The 18,754-nt window shown below is 34.6% G+C and overlaps 1 protein-coding gene across 3 annotated transcripts in view; it reads left to right on the forward strand.

Annotated features, from left to right (window-relative positions):
- The window catches only part of SGCZ (sarcoglycan zeta), a 1,232,459-nt gene that overhangs the window by 1,076,788 nt on the left and 136,917 nt on the right, over positions 1-18,754 (forward strand). For all 3 annotated transcript variants that reach the window (XM_017350432.4, XM_089327274.1, XM_089327275.1), the window contains one exon: positions 18,302-18,389. In XM_017350432.4, the coding sequence (XP_017205921.2) occupies positions 18,302-18,389 (88 nt within the window). The remainder of the gene's footprint in view (positions 1-18,301; positions 18,390-18,754) is intronic.

The raw sequence follows: 18,754 nt of genomic DNA on the forward strand, positions 1-18,754 counted from the left end.
GTGGAAGATGGCCCAAGTACTTGGGCCCTGTACCCCATGGGAGACCAGGAGAAATACCTGGCTCCTGCCATCAGATCAGCGCGGTGGGCCAGCCGCAGCGCGCTGGCCGCAGCGGCCATTGGAGGGTGAACCAACAGCAAAGGAAGACCTTTCTCTCTGTCTCTCTCTCTCTCACTGTCCACTCTGCCTGTCAAAAAAAAAAAAAAGAGCCATACAATGGTACAACTTAATTCCAGTAGCCTTTCTTCCGCCATGCATACCCCTTCCCATGCAGAGAGCTGTTTTAAAGATTCCATGTGGAGGCAAACTCTTAAATATAAACTAAATTTTTGTGCGAAGGGGCAAGCATTTACTTAGATATTAAGATGTCAGTTAAGCTGTTCAGGTTCCACACTGGAATACCTGTGTTTGATTCTCAGCTCTGGCTCCTGACCCGATTCCTGCAAATACAGATCCTGTGAGGAAGCAGTGATGGCTCAAGTCATTGATATCCTGCCATCCACGTAAGAGACCTGGGATGATTTCCCAGATCCCATCTCCCAGCTTCAGCCTGAAGCCAGCCCCAGTTATTGAGGGCATTTGAAAAGTGAAAAAGTGAACCAATGAATGCAGTTCTCTCTCTCTCTCTCTCTCTCTCTCTCTCTCTCTCTCTCTCTTTCTCTTGCCTTTCAAATAAGTCTGTATTTTAAAACGTTATTCCAGATACAGAAGCACATTATTCTTGTGCATTGTAATTCTATGGCTACTACCTAAATGTGCTCATTAGATTTTAAATTAATTAAAATTAACAGCAATTTTTAAATCATTTATTCATTCAACACACTCAGTAAATTCCAAAATGGATAGAACTGGAGGACACTATGTTAAGTGAAATTACACATGTTCTCCCTCATATGAGGAGCTAAAAATAAGATCAGTTTGAACACAGAAGGTTGATTAATAGAGGCTAGTAGGGGTGGGAGTGATAGAAGGAGTTTGAATAAAAAAGAAGGGAAAGCTGGCTATTGTTTACTAATAGTGACAAATATACTAAACTAACATGAGATGTTAATGGTAGGGGATGTTGGGTATAGGATATATAGGAACCCTTTGTACTACTTTATAAGTTTTATTCTGTAAACTAAAAACTACTATGAAATAAAAATCTTAACAATTCCTCTGACTGGTGGATACGATATGAGATGGTGAGAACCATCCCCGTTATCACAGGAAGTTCTGTTGCCCAGGACTGATTAGTCAGTAAGACATCTAAGCAGCTGTAAATAAAATGACACGCTGCATATTAAACCATAGACTTTTTTCATTTTTGAAATTTTATTTAAGTTATAGAAGTTTCATGTATTTCATATATACAGATTTAGGAACATACTTCCCTCCCTCCCAGCCGTCCTCCAACCCTTCATAAATCTTTTCTAGAAAAAAAGATTTATTTATTTATTTGAAATTCAGATTACAGAGAGAGAGGGAGACACACAGAGATCAATATCTTATCTTCCATCTATTGGTTCACTTCCCAAATGGCTTCAATGGCCAGGTCTGGGCCAGGCCAAACCCAGGAGCCTGGAACTCCATCCCAGTCTCCAATATGGTTGGCAAGGGACCAAGTATTTGGGACCTCTTCCGCTACATTCCCAGGCACATTTGCAGGGAGTTGTATCAGACATGGGGTTCAAACCAACACCCATATGGGATACTGATGTCGCAAGTGGTAGCTCAAACCACTGCACCACAACACCAGCCCCAAACCATCACTCCTTATATTAACGTTTGAGCTTGTCAATAAGATTCTCTTTTTAAAGATTTATTCATTAATTTGAAAGATAGAGTGATAGAGAGGGATGAGGCAGGAGAAAGAGGTATACCTTTCACACACTGGTTCATTCCACAAAGTCGCAGACAGTCCAGGCTGGTCCAAGCTAAAGCTACAAACCTGAAACTCCATCTAGGTCTCCGAGTTGGGTGGCAGCGTCCAAGTACTTTGACCATCATGCACTTTCTTCCCAGGTGTATTAGCAGGGAGTTGGATTGGAAGTGGAGCAGCTAGTACTTGGGACTTGGACTGGTGGTTGATTGAGATAATGGCATTATGAGCAGTGGCTTAACCCACTGTGCCACAATGCTGGCTCCAAAGATTCCCATTTTTTAATTTTGCTATTTTCTTAAATGCTGATGACTTTAGGAGATTGAGATTCATTCAAACAAGGTTAACTTAGTGATCTTTAGTGCAACTGTTTCCTAATTGATGCTCTTATGATCATTCAAGGAATAATGTTCACAAAAGTGAATTCTCTCAAAAAATATATCCATTCCTCTCAATGAGTGCACTTTTGTCATTTCCAATTACTTAGGTAGGAGTAGACCACAATGAAGCTACTGCTTTATTTTTCAACAATAGCAGATCTTGTAGGAATATTTTTACCTTCAAAGTTCAATAAGTTTGTACACTTCCTTTTGTTCTGCAAATTGTATCCTCTGACAGTTTTAAAATTTCCAGTTAGCTTTTAATATATTCTGTCTATACTATAGAAAGGGAGTCTACTCCCTTAGGAAACAGAATAATTTATTGAGCAATCTTTGGAGATTGTCACACAATCCTAATGTGAGTGCTTGACTTTAAGAAAGGTTTGCTCATTGTTTTTTTCAGCATTAAATTGCTACATTGATATTCTCAACATTATACTTGGATCCATTTATTGACAAGCAAATTTAAGAATAACTATAAACATCTAGTTAGCTCAAATGGCTTGTTCTTGGCATTGACCCAAATGAGCAGACTGGCTTTGCATTGTTTTAGAGGCTAATAAAATCACACGTTCAGTGAAGCTTCTTAAGGAAGGAAATTTACTGTAGATCTTTAGGAGAAAATTACTGGTGATCTAAATGACCTCAGCTTTCATATAAATTTAACAATAATATCACTATTTTACAACATGGGCCAAAAATGTAACAACATTTATTTTGAAGTACATTAAATTGTTGTTCAGAGACAGGTCTTTATTTTATCAAGTATCATATTACTAATTTTTGGAATCAACTTGGTTTTGTTTCAGAAGACTACTACTTGAGCAAGATATCCAGGGGCTTAAAAATTTAGTTAAATTTCACATTACAAAATCACACTTTGTTTTATAAAAGAATATAACTTTCAACCTTCTTAAAAATTTCTGTAGATCCACTCCAGTTCATGTAGCTTTCATGACAAATTCAAAATTGAATAAAATTTGTGTTACAAAATGTAGTATCCCAAACTTATATACTGGAGGTTCCATGAGGCTGGGTGTCTGTTTCCTTTTTTAATTTTAGTTAACAAGTATTTATAGGGTAAAGTGTAATAATTTGGTGCATGGTATTATCTGCAATGGCCAAGTTGGTGTTGTTAATATTTTTATCACCTTAAAACATTTATGATTGCTTTACTAAATGTCTTTTTTATAACAGACATAGCTGAAGTTTAGAATGTAGACTTTCAGCACATTTAGGAATCAAATGGGAAAATGCAGCCAAATACATGACATTACTATGAAAACCTTCTTATTGAACATTCTGTAAAGTTAAAGATCCACTCTTGGGCTTTGCCTTTATACTAACTTATTCAGAATGTCTAATGATTTTTAGAAGCCAGGTTGCCAGCTAGGCAAGGACATACTGTTGAATAGTTTCTATAAATTGACCTATTACTCATTTATTTCTATCTTGTTGCATACAATCCTCATGTCAAGGTCATAAAAGTTTGTCCAAAATAACTTAAAATAAGTGAAGGGTAGTTATTGTTTGTTTTCCTTATCTGCAGGTAACCTAACTGTAAAGTATCAAACTGATCCAGGAAAATTTATATTTAGATTGTTTTACATTATACTGAATGTATTCTATTGGTGCTCAGTATCAAAATATTTAGATAAATTTTTAATTTTTTAATCAGTTAATAAAATCAGCACTTACTTGATTTGGAGAAGCAGGAAGCCATCTGTTAAATTCTTTCCTGTTCTGTTTTTTTAAGCTAGTGAGGAACTTTGGTTCTTTCAGAGGTCAAATGAATTTCTAGAACTAATCTAGAGTTCAGAACTATTTTTTTTTTTTTTTGAAGTGTGATTTTGACTTTGTTCTAAGAATCCTCCAATAGGTCAAAGGATTCCCCAGGAGATAAAGTAAGTACAGGGCATTTGTAGAAGATTTCAGACTACGGAGCACTAATACATTGCCCCCTTTTAATGAAATATGCCAGCCCAATGATTAATGGTATAAATTCAGTGTCCTGAGAAACTGAATTGGAAGAAAAAGTGTCCTTCTCTTCCTCACAAGGACATTTCATTTGGAACTTTTTGTTTGTTTCTATCATGAAAATGCAAGGGAGAAAAATGCATTTTCTGTAATTATCTTTAGTTGTACAAATGGTTACTTAGTATTTATATTTGGTACTAGAACAAAAGGTAATACTTCCAAATTATAAAATGATCTAATAAATAAATTTGTTTCTTTGTTATAACATAATCTCACTACTTTAGCTGTTTCATACATAGTTAAATGCTGAGTTTCAACAAAAATTGAGACAATGCTGAGTTTCAACAAAAATTGAGACAATATTTTCATTCAACAACCTACCAAATTACCCTAACATTTCATTGTTTTAAAACATAATATAGCAAACTGCCTTCTCATGATGAATTGTTAGATACATGTAAGTCTTCTCCTCTCAATCTGTTTTTAAATCAAGACTTTCAATATTGCTTTGTATTTGTAAAGTGTCACAGTATTTATTTTCCTTGTTGAATATGTTGATAAAATAATTTACAGTATTATGCCTTATTTTTATTTTTCTAATGATACTTTGTTCATTAGAGAAAATATAATAAAATAACAAATTGCACAAGTCTTGTGAAGTATAAATAAGAATACCAAGACAGAGTTAGAAAACTTTGGTAAATGTAGGGTAAAATTTTCAAAAATGCAAATATAAACTCATGCTTATATGATTATTATCCTTCTACTTTAATTTTTACTTCACGAGTATAAGGTAAAGAAACATTCTTGTCTATATAATTTTAGTTTCTAAAATAAAGGGATATAAAGAGCAATTAAATGAAAAGGCTATTAACATTAATTGCCAAAGAGATTATCTAAAATTTCACAAGGAGATTATGGAGTGAAATAATAGATAATATTATATAATAGTTTTAGCATATAAAAAACTGTTTGATATAAATTTATGTCATTCATAAGAAATATAAGAAATCTCATAATGCCTGGAATTATTCTAGATTGTGGCCATGAGTGAGCCAGGAGATGAAATTCCCCAAGAATGAGGACAAATAGGAGGAGTAGAGTGTAGAGTGTGAAGATGTGAAAGTCAAAAGTGAGGGTGGTGGGAAGATGGAGGGTTACATATCTGAAAGCAGACTTGAATGCATAGTGCACCCCCCCCCATATATACACACACACATACACACTCCCCCATGCCCATTGCATGAGGGAGCAGAGCCCACCACAAGGGAGAGGTCAGAGGAACTCAGTGCAGTTGTCCTGACTCCAGTTCAATACTTCATAGATGAGGAGGTTATTTTGAGCTTTTCACACATTCATAGTTACTTCTGTCAATAATGTGTCAGTGTAGGATGCAAATATGAATAAATACAGATTTGTCACCCACACTTTCTACAGTTTTATGAAAGCAGTAACTCACATTTAGAGTAATGAATGTCAACCATTAAAAATTTCTCCCACAAAATAAAAGACTAAATTTTATATTTTACTTTCTAAAATGGTATGTATACACATTTATTGGATTCTAAATATGTTCAGCAGAAATAACTCAATAAAATTATACATGTAAATCATGGGCATATAAATAATATATCATTTTTATAAACATATATTAGAAAGGAAATAAAATTTTGACGAATATAAAGCTAATAGCCAGGGACAGGCATTTGGCCAAACAGTTGACACAGTGGATGAGAGCCCATGTCCCATATTGAAGTGCCTGAGCTTGATTCCTGACTTCAGCTCCAGGTGGCAGCTTCCTATTCAGACCCCGGGAGGTAGCAGGTGATGCGGAAGTAGTTGGATACCAGCTACCCTTGCAGGAAACCTGGATTCTGTCCCCATCCTCTGGCATCAGCTTTGGCCCAGCCTCAGTCATTGCAAGCATCTGAGGTATAAGCCAGCATTTGAGGTCTCTGCCTCTCAAGTAATAATAATAATAGTAGTAATAATAGTAATAATAAAATTATGGAAAATCCAGATTCAATTTTAAAAATCTGACACCTGTTTTTATCTCCATTCATTCTTTCACTCACTCACTCATGCATTTACTGCTTCACTTATTTTTCACCTAAGCAGAAACTCTGATTCTTTTCTTGGGTGTTAACACTTGACTCACAATAGCATTAGGAAAGACAGAATAGTAGTAAACAATTTTTTTTTTTATGTTTCTGAACTTGGAACTAACACTTTAACTGAGCATATTTAAATTTCTCAGACAGTAAATGCTAAAGGGTAAAATGTTTCCATATAAATTTCTTTGCTTGCATTTATCTGGCAATAAACATTTTATAATATAATATTTTTATTTTGCCTTAACTACCAGGAAGTTAAACTGAAATCCATTTTACCAGGAAAGTCAAAGTAAAATTCAGGTTTCAACTCTAGTCATACAACATGCATGGAGATATCAATGGCTTTAAAAAGTTTGCCAAAAAAATTAAAAATAAATTTATATTGTAAAAATTGTTGAAATCAATGTATTTTTTCATAATATACATTTGTCATTAATTTTTGAAATCTTTCACACATATCTTGGTACATTTGTAAAAGTTGTTTAGTACTATTTATGGGTTTTAGTGTCTAATTTAACATTCTGGTTATGTTTATAACATACTTGCTACCTTTTTGGAAAAATATTTTAATAAAATCATAAATATTTTATAGTCTATTCCTCTGCAACTACTTTGCAGATGATAACATTTATTTTTTTTTTTTTGGAAAATCAAGCAGTTGAGAAAAGACACTTTTTATGTAAAAAAGTCTTCAAAAATCACATGATAATTTTGCAGCTAGGAAAAAAAACACTGATTTATCATATATCGCTCGTCTGTATGTTCATAGACTAACATCTTAATATGAACTGAGAGATAAGTTAACTTACTATGTTTTAATGTAGGTAGCTTGTTTTGTAAAGCCTTTTTCCATTTTAAAGCATTTTTGAAAACAATGCATCAGCTTTGAAGCAGATATGTTGGGTTTTTCATTAATAATTCTGCTAGTCTTTCTAGAAAATATAAACAAAATGTTTTAATGAATGAATTTAGTCATCAAGAAGTTCAAGTGCTGTGTTTCTGTCTTACAGCAATGTGCCACAGTTGTTTGATTCCTGCTGTGATCTGGTAATTTATAAGCAAGTATTGAATATGCACTCTTCCCTCACATAAACATGTATTCCACACACTTAGTATTTTCGAAGGACCTGAAAATATATATATATATTTCCAGGTAATTTATTTTCTAACTTCAAGTTGTTTACTATTCTATCCTTAATGCGAGCACAGTTCAATTTATATTTATTTCTATAGCTATTCCATAACTTACATAAAAGATACATGTATTGAATTGAATTCCTAGACTTTGAAGTATAATTGAAAGGCCATAAGGCTAAGATAAGTTTAAAAACTAAGAGTTGAAAAAATGGTAGAATGTGAAAGCTGAAATCCATTTTCCTAGACATAATAGGGAACACCTATTGCCTGAAGCATTGGGGATTAATGACCAGCTAGATAGCAAAAGAGACAGGAGGCCAATACAACCCAAAATATGATACACTAGGCCCTTGCTTGGCTTTGTCTTGTTCATTTCCTCTTGAATTTAATACACACACACACACACACACACACACACACTCATTGCCTATATACGCAGTTTTTAGTGCCTGCTAGCAGGAAATACAAGCCATCTCTGGAAGAAGCTTCCTCAAACTTTTATCCGGACTCCAGGGAATTCTCACATTCTAACTGGGAGCTAAGCAGTCCAATTAACCAACAAGCAAGCAACAAGGAAATGGAATAAGAATGATGATCCTCTAGCTATATCTCCCAATTACTTCAGCAATTAGAATTTCAGATAACACTTTTAAAGTAATTTGTAGCAGTGCCTGAGAAACATCAGCATGATAAGAGAGCAAATAAATGAACCTAATAACAATGAAATGAATATACTTGGCAAATCAAGTTTTAAAGCTTCTCAATAAAAGATATATTCATGTATTGATATTTTAATGTATAGCTTAACAGCTGGCTAACACAATTAAAAAGGGATGTCAACACAAGATATGAAGCCCAAAGCTTGCATAGGTCACAGAGCAGCAGAGATTCAATATATGACCGAGAATAAAAAGACATGAGAGAAGGAATGAGAGAAGCAGCAGTGCATAAGTAATCTGAATTCTCTATGGGGAGAAAGTAAAGAACGAGGTGCTGAGGAAGAAAAAGATGAGAGTTTTCCAACATTGATGAAAGACATAAATCTTCAGATTTGCAACCTCCAAGTATCACCGGTATAATTTTACAATCTAAAATTTACACCAAGATTTATTATTTTGAAATAATTTCCTTTCTATGAATTCTGAAATAACAATGACTATAACATTAACACGTCATATATTTTAAATCATTGACATAATATTTGAAAGGGAAGAGAATATCATATTATTAGAATTGTATCTAAAAATTTATAAGTAATTTTGTTTTATATTATAATTATTATAAAAATTGGGTGTATGGTTGCTGTAAGTCTGGATTCTGCAATCCATTAGTGATTTCATTTCTAGATAATCAACAACTCTAACTTATAACTGACTGCATTTTTAGTAATAATATAATATTTATTATAATATGATAGACCAATGTCTATTTGCTGCTTGTTGTGCTGAAGCCACACATGTGCCTAAATTCGACTGAGACTGCTTACAAACTTTAATATGAATGTGAAAGCTTCTATTTTTACCTTATGCCCCTTAAAAATTGCTGGACCCTGCTCTGGATGAGGCCACTTTGATTAATTGCCTCTGAGAGAAAAACATATTGTCAGGGGTCATCACTTTTGAGTGTATCATTTAATAGAATGATCTCTAGTGTAATAGTGACCTGAAAGCCTATCAGTAGTATGAGGAAATCATCATGATTAAATTAAAGGGAGATGAGAAGGGAGGCTTGTAAGGTGCTACAAATGGTAAGAAAGACTGAGGCATTCAACTCCCAGAGGAGGGAAAGGGGTATTGTATCAGAGTAGGCAAACTTCTATCAAAAGCAACTCTGGGATCTCATGAGTAACTCAAACACAGAAGTTATGTATGTCCTACTCCACAATCTAGTGATATTGGTAGGACCTTTGGCTCTGATCCATGCAGACAACTAGAAACCCAGAATCTTTCTCTATGTATTCCCATGACAAACCCAGAGCCACAGATGGAGAGAATAGTGTGCTGTGTGTTTGTATATCACTTCTACACATATTCCATGGAATACATCTTGATTATATGGTCATTCCTACCTACAAAACTAAAAATATAACCTCACTGTTGTATGTTCAGGAAAATGTAAAAATTTTGGGGAGCAAACTTTTTCATGTAAGTAGAAGATGGATGGAAAATATATCCTAATTTATATTTACATGGTCTTGGCATATCATGTAAATGTTTTAAAATTAATTTTGACACAGTCATAATTATCTGCTTAATCTAGGAGTTTGGCCATTGATTAAGATATGGAAACTCATGGCAGGGAGTCCAGAAGCCTCTCTCCTCTCTTCGGCCAGAGAGTTTGGACCACCCTCAAAGAGTCATATCATACCAGAAACCTGGGCATCACGTGGAAGCTGTTAGAACTTCGTAACTGTAGATCTCACCCCATGTCTTCATTAAGAAATACGTTCAGATGATTTGTATGCGTGCTACGGAGTTCTAAGATTGAATAATTTCTTTAGTCATGTCATGTGCTGTTTTGTATGGCATGTCTGAATGTTTGCTGACTACAGATGCTGTAGTTACTATTTTGATATAGCTAAAATTGTAAATACCTTTTTATTCTGGCACAAAATCTTTTCATCATTAGATTTTCCTACAAGGAGTCTTATTAGTATAGTATATCTTATATCAGTATGAAGAACTTTGAAATTGTTTTTAGTCTTTTGGAAAAAGTAACCTTAGGAATATCTCCTCCCTTCCTTTATTTAGGTGAAGAATAAAATGATAAGATTTTCCATATATCTGTATCTTCAAAGTTATTATCCATGTTGAAAGAGGGATTATTTCTAATTATTTTGTGCAGAGCTATCTTTCAGATACAGCTAAGGTGTAACCACAATTAGAAAAATACTTCAAGGCATATAAAATCATAGATAGTATCACATATAAACACAATAATTATGACACACAGGATTTGCTCGTTGCTCACTATTCATCTTTTTCCCCCATTTTCCTTTCATAAGAAATATGGGTACTGCTTTAGCATGCGTCTCCAGAGAAATAAAACTAATATATACTTTACTTCATTCCTTATTAATTATAAGGAATTGATTCAGCGACTTGTAGAGGATGATCAATCCCAGGATTTGCACTCAGCAAGTTGGAAACCCAAGAATTATGCTACAGTTTAAGTCTGGGTCTGAGGCCTAAAAATCAGAAGAGGCAATGTTATAAGTTCCAGGTCTAGTTGGAGCCCAAAAGCGGGGCAAAACCAATGACCCATTTTGAAAACAGCCAAATTCTCTCTTATTCTGCCTTTTGGCTGCATTCAAACCATGAATGAGTCAAAGTCACATTGGGACTTATGACTGTGTTACTCAACTTATCAATTCAAATATTAATTTTGTTGAGAAATAGCCTTAATGGAACATCCAAATTGTGTTCAACTAAATAGCTGGGCACCCCATTATGCAGAACTAGTAGAAACATAATCAACACAAATAAAAATTTTTCTGAAGAAAACTAACTGAAAATTTGCTTTGATCTCTGGGATAGTATAGATATATCTTCTTTGAGAAAGGTGAATTTATTGCTTAAATATGTTGCCATTTTATATTTTATAATTCTTATTCTTTCTAAAATACCAGTTTCAATCAAGGTACAAGAAAATCAGTTTTGTTTAAAAGATATGTTTCATTTATTTATCTGAAAGGCAAAATTACAGACAGAGAAGGTAAGATAAAAAGAAATCTTCCATCTACTAGTTCACTCCCCAATGGTCACAACAATTGGGGACTAGGCCAGACCAAAGCCAGGAGACAGGATCTTCATCTGCATCTCCCATGTGGGTACAGGGTCCCAATCATTGGGCCATCTTCTGCTGCTTTCCCAGGCAGATTAGCAGGTAGTTGAATCAGAAGTGGAGCAGCAGACTGGAGGTGGTGCCCACATGGGATGCTGGTGTTACAAGTGGGACTTAACCTGCTATGCCACAATGTCACTCCAAGGAAAATCTATTTAATTAAGGCTTCTTGTTCTTCCTCATCCATTGCAATCATATAAGCTGGAGCCCATTTCACATACACAAACACACCTCAGATATTTCCTCTCTCTCTCCCTCACCTTCTTGTCTCTTTCTGCCTCCCATCATTATCATCATCTAAATTAAAATTATAGTTGCAAATAGTTTCAAAATTCATAAAAGTCTTTTTATAAACCTTACCCATTACCTTTTACAGTGACCTCAGAATGTAATGGCATTTGAAGGAAGTGGAAAAGGCTTTGCATAGTGTTTAATCTGAGATGTCTACCAATTCACTATTGACTAGTTCGATTCTAGAAGGATCATTTCTTTGATCCATATAAATACGTAATTTATTGAAGGAATTAACCCCTTTGAAGTTTGATTTTTTAGGACATATAAATTGGATAAACAGGTCATCTAATGGCAGAAAAGCACACATTTTCTCTTAGCCATGTTTTAAAATTGTTAACTTTTGCCCACTGTATGAAGCAGAGACTGTATCACGTGCTGTAAAGTTCCTTTGAGCTAGCACAGGTAAGATGTAGTCTGAACCTTCTGTCTCCTGTGCCTTATCAGTAGGGGCATACCTCGCCCAGGCTCCAGTAGTGAGCAGTCAGCTGGTGAAGGCAGTACCAACATACTGAGTGAATAGAGTTGGCATCCTGGGACTACTATAAGGGCAAGGTTAGCCTAAAAAAAAAGAAGAAAAACGCAGCTGGAGCGAGAGTTGGAAGCAGCCCACCTGACAAGAGGAAGCTGCATACAGTGTCTCAAAGGACGAGAGGTATCTCTGGGAATGATGCACCATTAGATTAAAATAATAGCAGTCTCTTACTTATCTGGACCTTTACTATTTTAGATGGAGATAACATGTTTCCCTCTTCAGATGCTGGTTCAGACATTCATTTCCTAGGCTAAATGTTGAGCTGTTGCATGTCAGATGATGCAGGAAATGACAGATGGCCAACTGCCCCTTGTAAAGCTGCTCCCTGTGGCGCCATTCAGGATGCATATCCATCAGTAGTAACTGGAATAAAGAAGGCCCTGGGAGGAGCACGCCGAGTATCACTTTCCAGAGGCAGGCAGGAGCCAGAAAGCCAGCCTAAACGCAAAGAACATCCTTGTAAGATATCCCTAGCATTGCCTACATGAGGAGATAACTTGTAACAGAAAATGCACCAAAGTGTGGAAGCCTCATAAAAATCAAAGTAGAACTGCATGGAGTTTGATTGTGAACACACACTACCTCTTTCTCGTACCAGTTCACATCCAAGCTAAAATGTGAGCACCGAGAAGTACAGGAATTCAGGCTAACAGCTCTAGATATATTCCTTTTTATTATCAACACTTTTAAAATAAAAGTCTCAATAATTAAATGATGTTTCATTCTTAAGGAAATGAAATTTCAAGGAATCTTTTATTAACTAAAGAATGTTTAAAATTACCTCTTTTTATTCTAGTCTTTAAGTGGGTCAGATTCTCAAGGAGAGGAATGAAGTAGCTGCCTCGGGCACAGAGATGATGAATATAAATCAAATCATAATGTGACATAACTTGTTCTACTTAAAGGACTTTCAGATTCCTTGTTGGGGGAGGCAGAGGGTGTGAAGGGAGGGAGAGATAGGAGAGGAATAACAAGAGCTTTGTAAGTTCCATGTGACCTGAAAGCAAACCCAGCAGATGCACATGTGAAATAGCCCAGACACATAATGTTGTAAATGTGCTCGGTTAGGGTTACCCACTGAACGCATACTTATTGAATATAAACCATATGTCAAGGATTATACAGGCTGTGCTTTCCAAAGTGTATACAGGAAAAGGAAATTCCATACTATATTCTTAGAACAGTCCAGTCAAATGTAGGGTACTAAGACTTCGGTGACTGAAATTCGACAAGAGAACACCTGTGACAGGCACTGCCATTGAGAATGGGGACTGAAGAGGGAGGCATGAAAGGTGAATTGAATCTCAGTGAGGTAATTTCACAGAGGACCCAACTTTGATTTGGAATTTTAAAAAGGTATACAATTTTTCTAGATAAGGAGAAGTTGGTAAAATTTTTAGGCATAAAGAAAAGACAAATTAAGTAGAAGTGACCTATATGAATATTGAAGAATAGAGGCTTTGAGAGTAGTATAGCTTTATAAACAAATTCTATAATTTCTATCAGAGAGGAAAAAATTTACCTGATAAAACTATGTAAATGGAAATGACATTAAATTCCCACCACTCACACTGAACAAAATGAACAATGATGGTTTGTCAGAGTAACAATGAGGGAGATTTGCACAGGTGGCACTGTCTAAATGTGGACAGAGGACACTGCAGAACACATACATCTATGAAACAGAAATGAGCCAAAGTATATCACTAAAACTTGAATTATGTCAATCAGGAGGTTGTATATTTTAACATATTTATCATTTTTCTTTTATTATTTTGAAGATTTATTTGTTATTTTGAGAGAGTGTGTGAGAGAGAGATAAAAAGTGAGGGAGAGGGAGAAAGAAGAGATCTTCCTCTGCTGACTCATTCTCATCCATGTCTCCCACGTGGGAAGTAGGAGCCCAAACACTAGGGCTATGATCTACTGCCTTCCTAGGCACATTGGCTGGAAGCCAAGTTGTAGCACTTGAATTAGCACACATGGCACAAGCAGAGGCACCTCTATACCTCAATGCCAGCCCACAGAGATTTCTTTTAGAAACCAGAATGTTGAAGTTGAATGCATTTTGTTCAATTGAATGTGTTATTCATTTTCAGATTTTGGACTGACATTTTAGAAAGCCCAGAATGAAAGGACCTCTAAATGAGACAGTACCACATAGTGGGTGACAGGGCAAAGTCTGGATTCAAATTGCTGGGTTCTAATATTGCCTCTGTCATTTATTAACTGTGTGATTTGGAGCATATGACTTCAATTTTCTGTGCTGGCAGCATCTTAATCTGTAAAACAAGATGGATCGTACCCAACACTAATATTAGTAAAGCACCATAGCAGTGAGGATCCATTAATAAGAAAAGACGTTGGAAGTGTCACACCGCAATGGCATCTCACAGCCACTGTATCATCTTGATTCCTCATGAGTGGCTTTATTTTAAGTGTCTGAAGAGCATAAGCTCATATATGTACAGCACTTAGAGCAATCTCTGGCATTAAGTGCCACTAAATGTGATCTGTTAAGACTTAAGAGAATAAATATTTGCAGTCAGATTCCCTATATACCTGTAATACTAATTCTCATAAGTAATACTCAAAGTAGAAATCTCTTTCATTAGTAATATTGTTTAATTGTCTGGTTTATTTTCTGTCTGGCCTACCAGATCATGAATTACATAAGAGAAGAAAACCTGTCTCTTTTATTTCGCTTTTACAACCAGTAGCTAACAGAAAACAGGACCTACCACAAGTACTTAACAAATATTTTGATAAAGATAGATGGAAACAATAGATTTAGGAAAAACAGGTCATTTACCCTTAGTCACTGGCACAGCCTATCTAAGGGGGACATATTTCCATATTTTTGCATGACCATTGGCAAAGTTATAGCCAGGCCAACAGTATAAAGTATGAACACATGAAAGAATTGTAAGCAGGGCTTCTCAGGCCCAGGTAGACTTCCACTGTGTTTCTCATTTGGTTCTCCTATCTACTTTCTCTCAAGAATATCATAAGGTGAAGGTGCAGTTTCCAGAATCAGAGCCAGAATGCAGGTCTGTTTCTGATTTTTATTATAGAGGATTCTTGTTTGGGGGGAAAGATATTTGAATAAAAGATGCAGTTGTTAATTCCTCAAAAAAAGAGGTATTTATACTGGCTCCCATATACTTCCTTATCTTGGTATAACTTGCAAGTCTTATTCCTACTTTATAAGATGATACTAAACAATTTTCCTCCTCTATTTTCTCAGCAAGAATAAAATAAAAATGATTATTGCTAAGCCTCTTTTTCCTAGTCTTCAATGTTTTGCAGCCTGGGCATATGACATAAATAAATATGAAAACCATAAAGAGGCAAAAAAAATCAATAAAACATTGATAGTTATTTTCTCAAATAGAGAACTTTGGACAAGAAAGAAGTAAAAAATAGGTGATAATTATTGAGGAAAAATTTCTTAAATGTCATTCATTTTAGCTAAAACAAAGCTTATTGGTATTAATTATCACTTTAAAGTATTTTTGATATCAGATTTTTTTATGAATGGTTCCACTTAACAGTTTTCATCTTTTTTTTTTTTTAAAGATTGTATTTATTTATTTGAGAGGTAGAGTTACAAACAGTGAGAGGGAGAGACAGAGAGAGAGGTCTTCCTTCCATTGGTTCACTCCCCAGATGGCCGCAAGGGCTGGAGCTGTGCTGATCTAAAACCAGCTTCCTGGTGCTTCTTCCCAGTCTCCCACATGGGTGCGGGGGCCCAAGCACTTGGGCCATCTTCTACCGCTTTTCCAGGATACAGCAGAGAGCTGGATTGGAAGAGGAGCAGCTGGGACTAGAGCTGGCACCCACATGGGTTGCCGGCGCCGCAAGCAGAAGATCAACCCACTGTGCCACTGTGCCAGCCCCTATACATCAGATTTATTAAAAGCTTAGGATTGCATTTTTTTGGTAATCAAAATAGTTGATATTATTCTCATTATTCATATACATTTATATCACATATATTTTAATTATCACTGAGTAGATAATGTGTAAAAGATCATGTTTTGGGATTAGGATGCATGATAAATGGTTCTAATCCTCAAAGACATTACTGTGCTAATGATATAAAGCAGAAATAATTATATGATTTTCAAGTGAAAATTATCTCATGTGTATTGCATTTTGTTTATCAGAAATAATTACTTGATTTTACTATAGTTCACCTACCACATTTTAACAAATTAGAATTGCATATTAATATATTGATAGCAACATGAATACAGTGTAGAGAATTGTTCTTTTCTTCTGGTAACTGTGTATACTGTTTTAGTAAGAATAGGGATTGCTATTGCTTTTACAGTAACAATTTCATGTGAATATAAAAGTTCAATTCTGAGGGTAAATTTAGTGGAATAATTTAAAGATAAGCAAGCCAGCGAAAGAATTTGAACAGGATGTAATGGTTAGAGTAAAAGTAGATTCATATGTTGTAAACAAGAATGCAAAGTGATAAAACTTTCCATTCTTCCACATATATTTGTCTATTAAATCAAAATAAGTAGGTATTACAATTTGAAATTAACTTTTATTTCATTTTAACATATTAAGTCAATAATTCTCAATGATATAAAGTCTCTAAATTATGTATACTAATGTTTAAGCTGTGTTATGCTAAAGTTCACAAATATTTATATTTAATATGTCTACTAACAAATGAAACAGTCTTGTCATTTATAAAAGTTATAAATAATAATTATGAGCTTTATCAGATGTGAATGTAACTTAAATGAAAAGTTTTCTATAGCTCTATTAACCTTTGTAGACTTTTATTATTCCTTGCATTCAAATTAACCTGATTTAGTTCAGAACTCCTCTATTAAATACCTGGATTGAACTTTTGCCAACATTGGACACAATAATATTTTTCATGTGTGTGTGTCTGTCTCTATGAAACATTTTTGGATAAGAAATCACTGCTTACAAACAGTCATTAGTCCACAGTCTACTCTGTAAATAGAATGTAGACATAGCACTTAAAAATCATACTTAATTTTAAATATTTCAGATAGTTTCAAAGATGAATGCCTTAGGAATAGATATGCCTAAAAGAGATAGATTTTTTTTTTTAATGCAGAACAAAACTGAGTTATATTAACAGGCTGGCAGATAATGAAATTAATTAAGTAGTGTTTGTACAGCCACATTGCAATAGAATGAATATATGGTTCAAAATGTGGAAAGTTATTTATAAAAGTCAAGCCTTAATTTAGACATACCAGCAAAATCTGCTTTTAAAAGAAAGTTTTTATGTATGTGTTGCGTGTCTGAATGCATGTGTGTGTGTTACACCTACTCAAAAGGGGCCAAATACAGCTTTATGGAAAATCTTTAAAACTTTTCTCTGTGTATCCAAATCACAAATACTAAGTCCTTATCTTTAAAGGAATTGTATATAGCCCATATAAGAAAATACCTGTATATTGACACTGACAGAGAAGTGACTATTCTATGATTTGTTGAACATGAGGTAGATAAACAAGATACTATCAGTTTTATTGTACAAGAGTTTTACACAATCAATATATACTTAAGCAGTTAGCTGTTTGGGGGATGATATTATGTATATATAACCACAATCAAATAAAAAGGAAATAACAAATAATAACAAAAAAGTAAAGACATCTGTGGGAGAAATATAGAAGTGCTTTAAACAAAGTAAGTAGAGACTGGGAGTTTGTGTATTGAATGAATCAGTAGTCACAGTGATGAGATAAGGCAATTTTGAGGAAGTATCATTTAAGCTGACCTCTGAAAGTTGCAAGTCAAATTTAAAAAGGGACTTCCCTACTGGGATAAGAACTAAAACGACTGCATGGGCAGGTGTATATACCACTGGGAGAGAGCAAGGTAACAATTACAATGCTTTTGGCATACAGTAATCAGTAATCAGTAGAATTGAAAATGCTTCCCATCTAGTAGTTACTGCCCACTCATGAGGTGAAAACATTCCTATTCTGTAGAGGCACCCATATGTCTTACTGTCAAACCAATATTTGGGATGTTCAAATAATGGCAAGATAAAAAACAAATACAATTTGATAGTGCTCAAGCAAATATAGCATAATTTTATGTTTTGACTGCATTTTTATTTTCTATTTGATTTCTTTCTTTTATACATGTTTCCCAGGATAGTCCACTGGTCTTACAGTCTGACAGGAATGTCACAGTGAATGCAAGAAATCACATGGGACAGTTAACTGGACAACTGACAGTAGGTGAGTGGAGTAAAGATTGCTGAGATCATCTTCCTCTATTTAAATTTTGTGATCATTTACACTGGAAAACATGAAAGTATGTATTCCTGTAATTCATACCTAGACATCCCATAATAGCCCAATGATTTTACACATGAGATGATATGTCATAAAGATAGCTATAGTTTTCCTTTTACTTTTGTCAATGTGTTGTTATGGGACTGAATTACAATTATTTTGCTGGGTACTACTTTGGGACTATAAAATAAATCATTTTCTTAACAAATATTTTCATAGTATAAATTACATCATATAACTGAGTGTTTTGAAGTGTGAGATGATAAAACATCATGAAATTATACATCCTTTGAGGAAAAAAGTTTTAT

This window comes from Oryctolagus cuniculus, chromosome 2, assembly GCF_051225735.1.
Source record: "Oryctolagus cuniculus isolate XC-2025 breed Fujian yellow rabbit chromosome 2, ASM5122573v1, whole genome shotgun sequence".
Classification (NCBI taxonomy): domain Eukaryota; kingdom Metazoa; phylum Chordata; class Mammalia; order Lagomorpha; family Leporidae; genus Oryctolagus; species Oryctolagus cuniculus.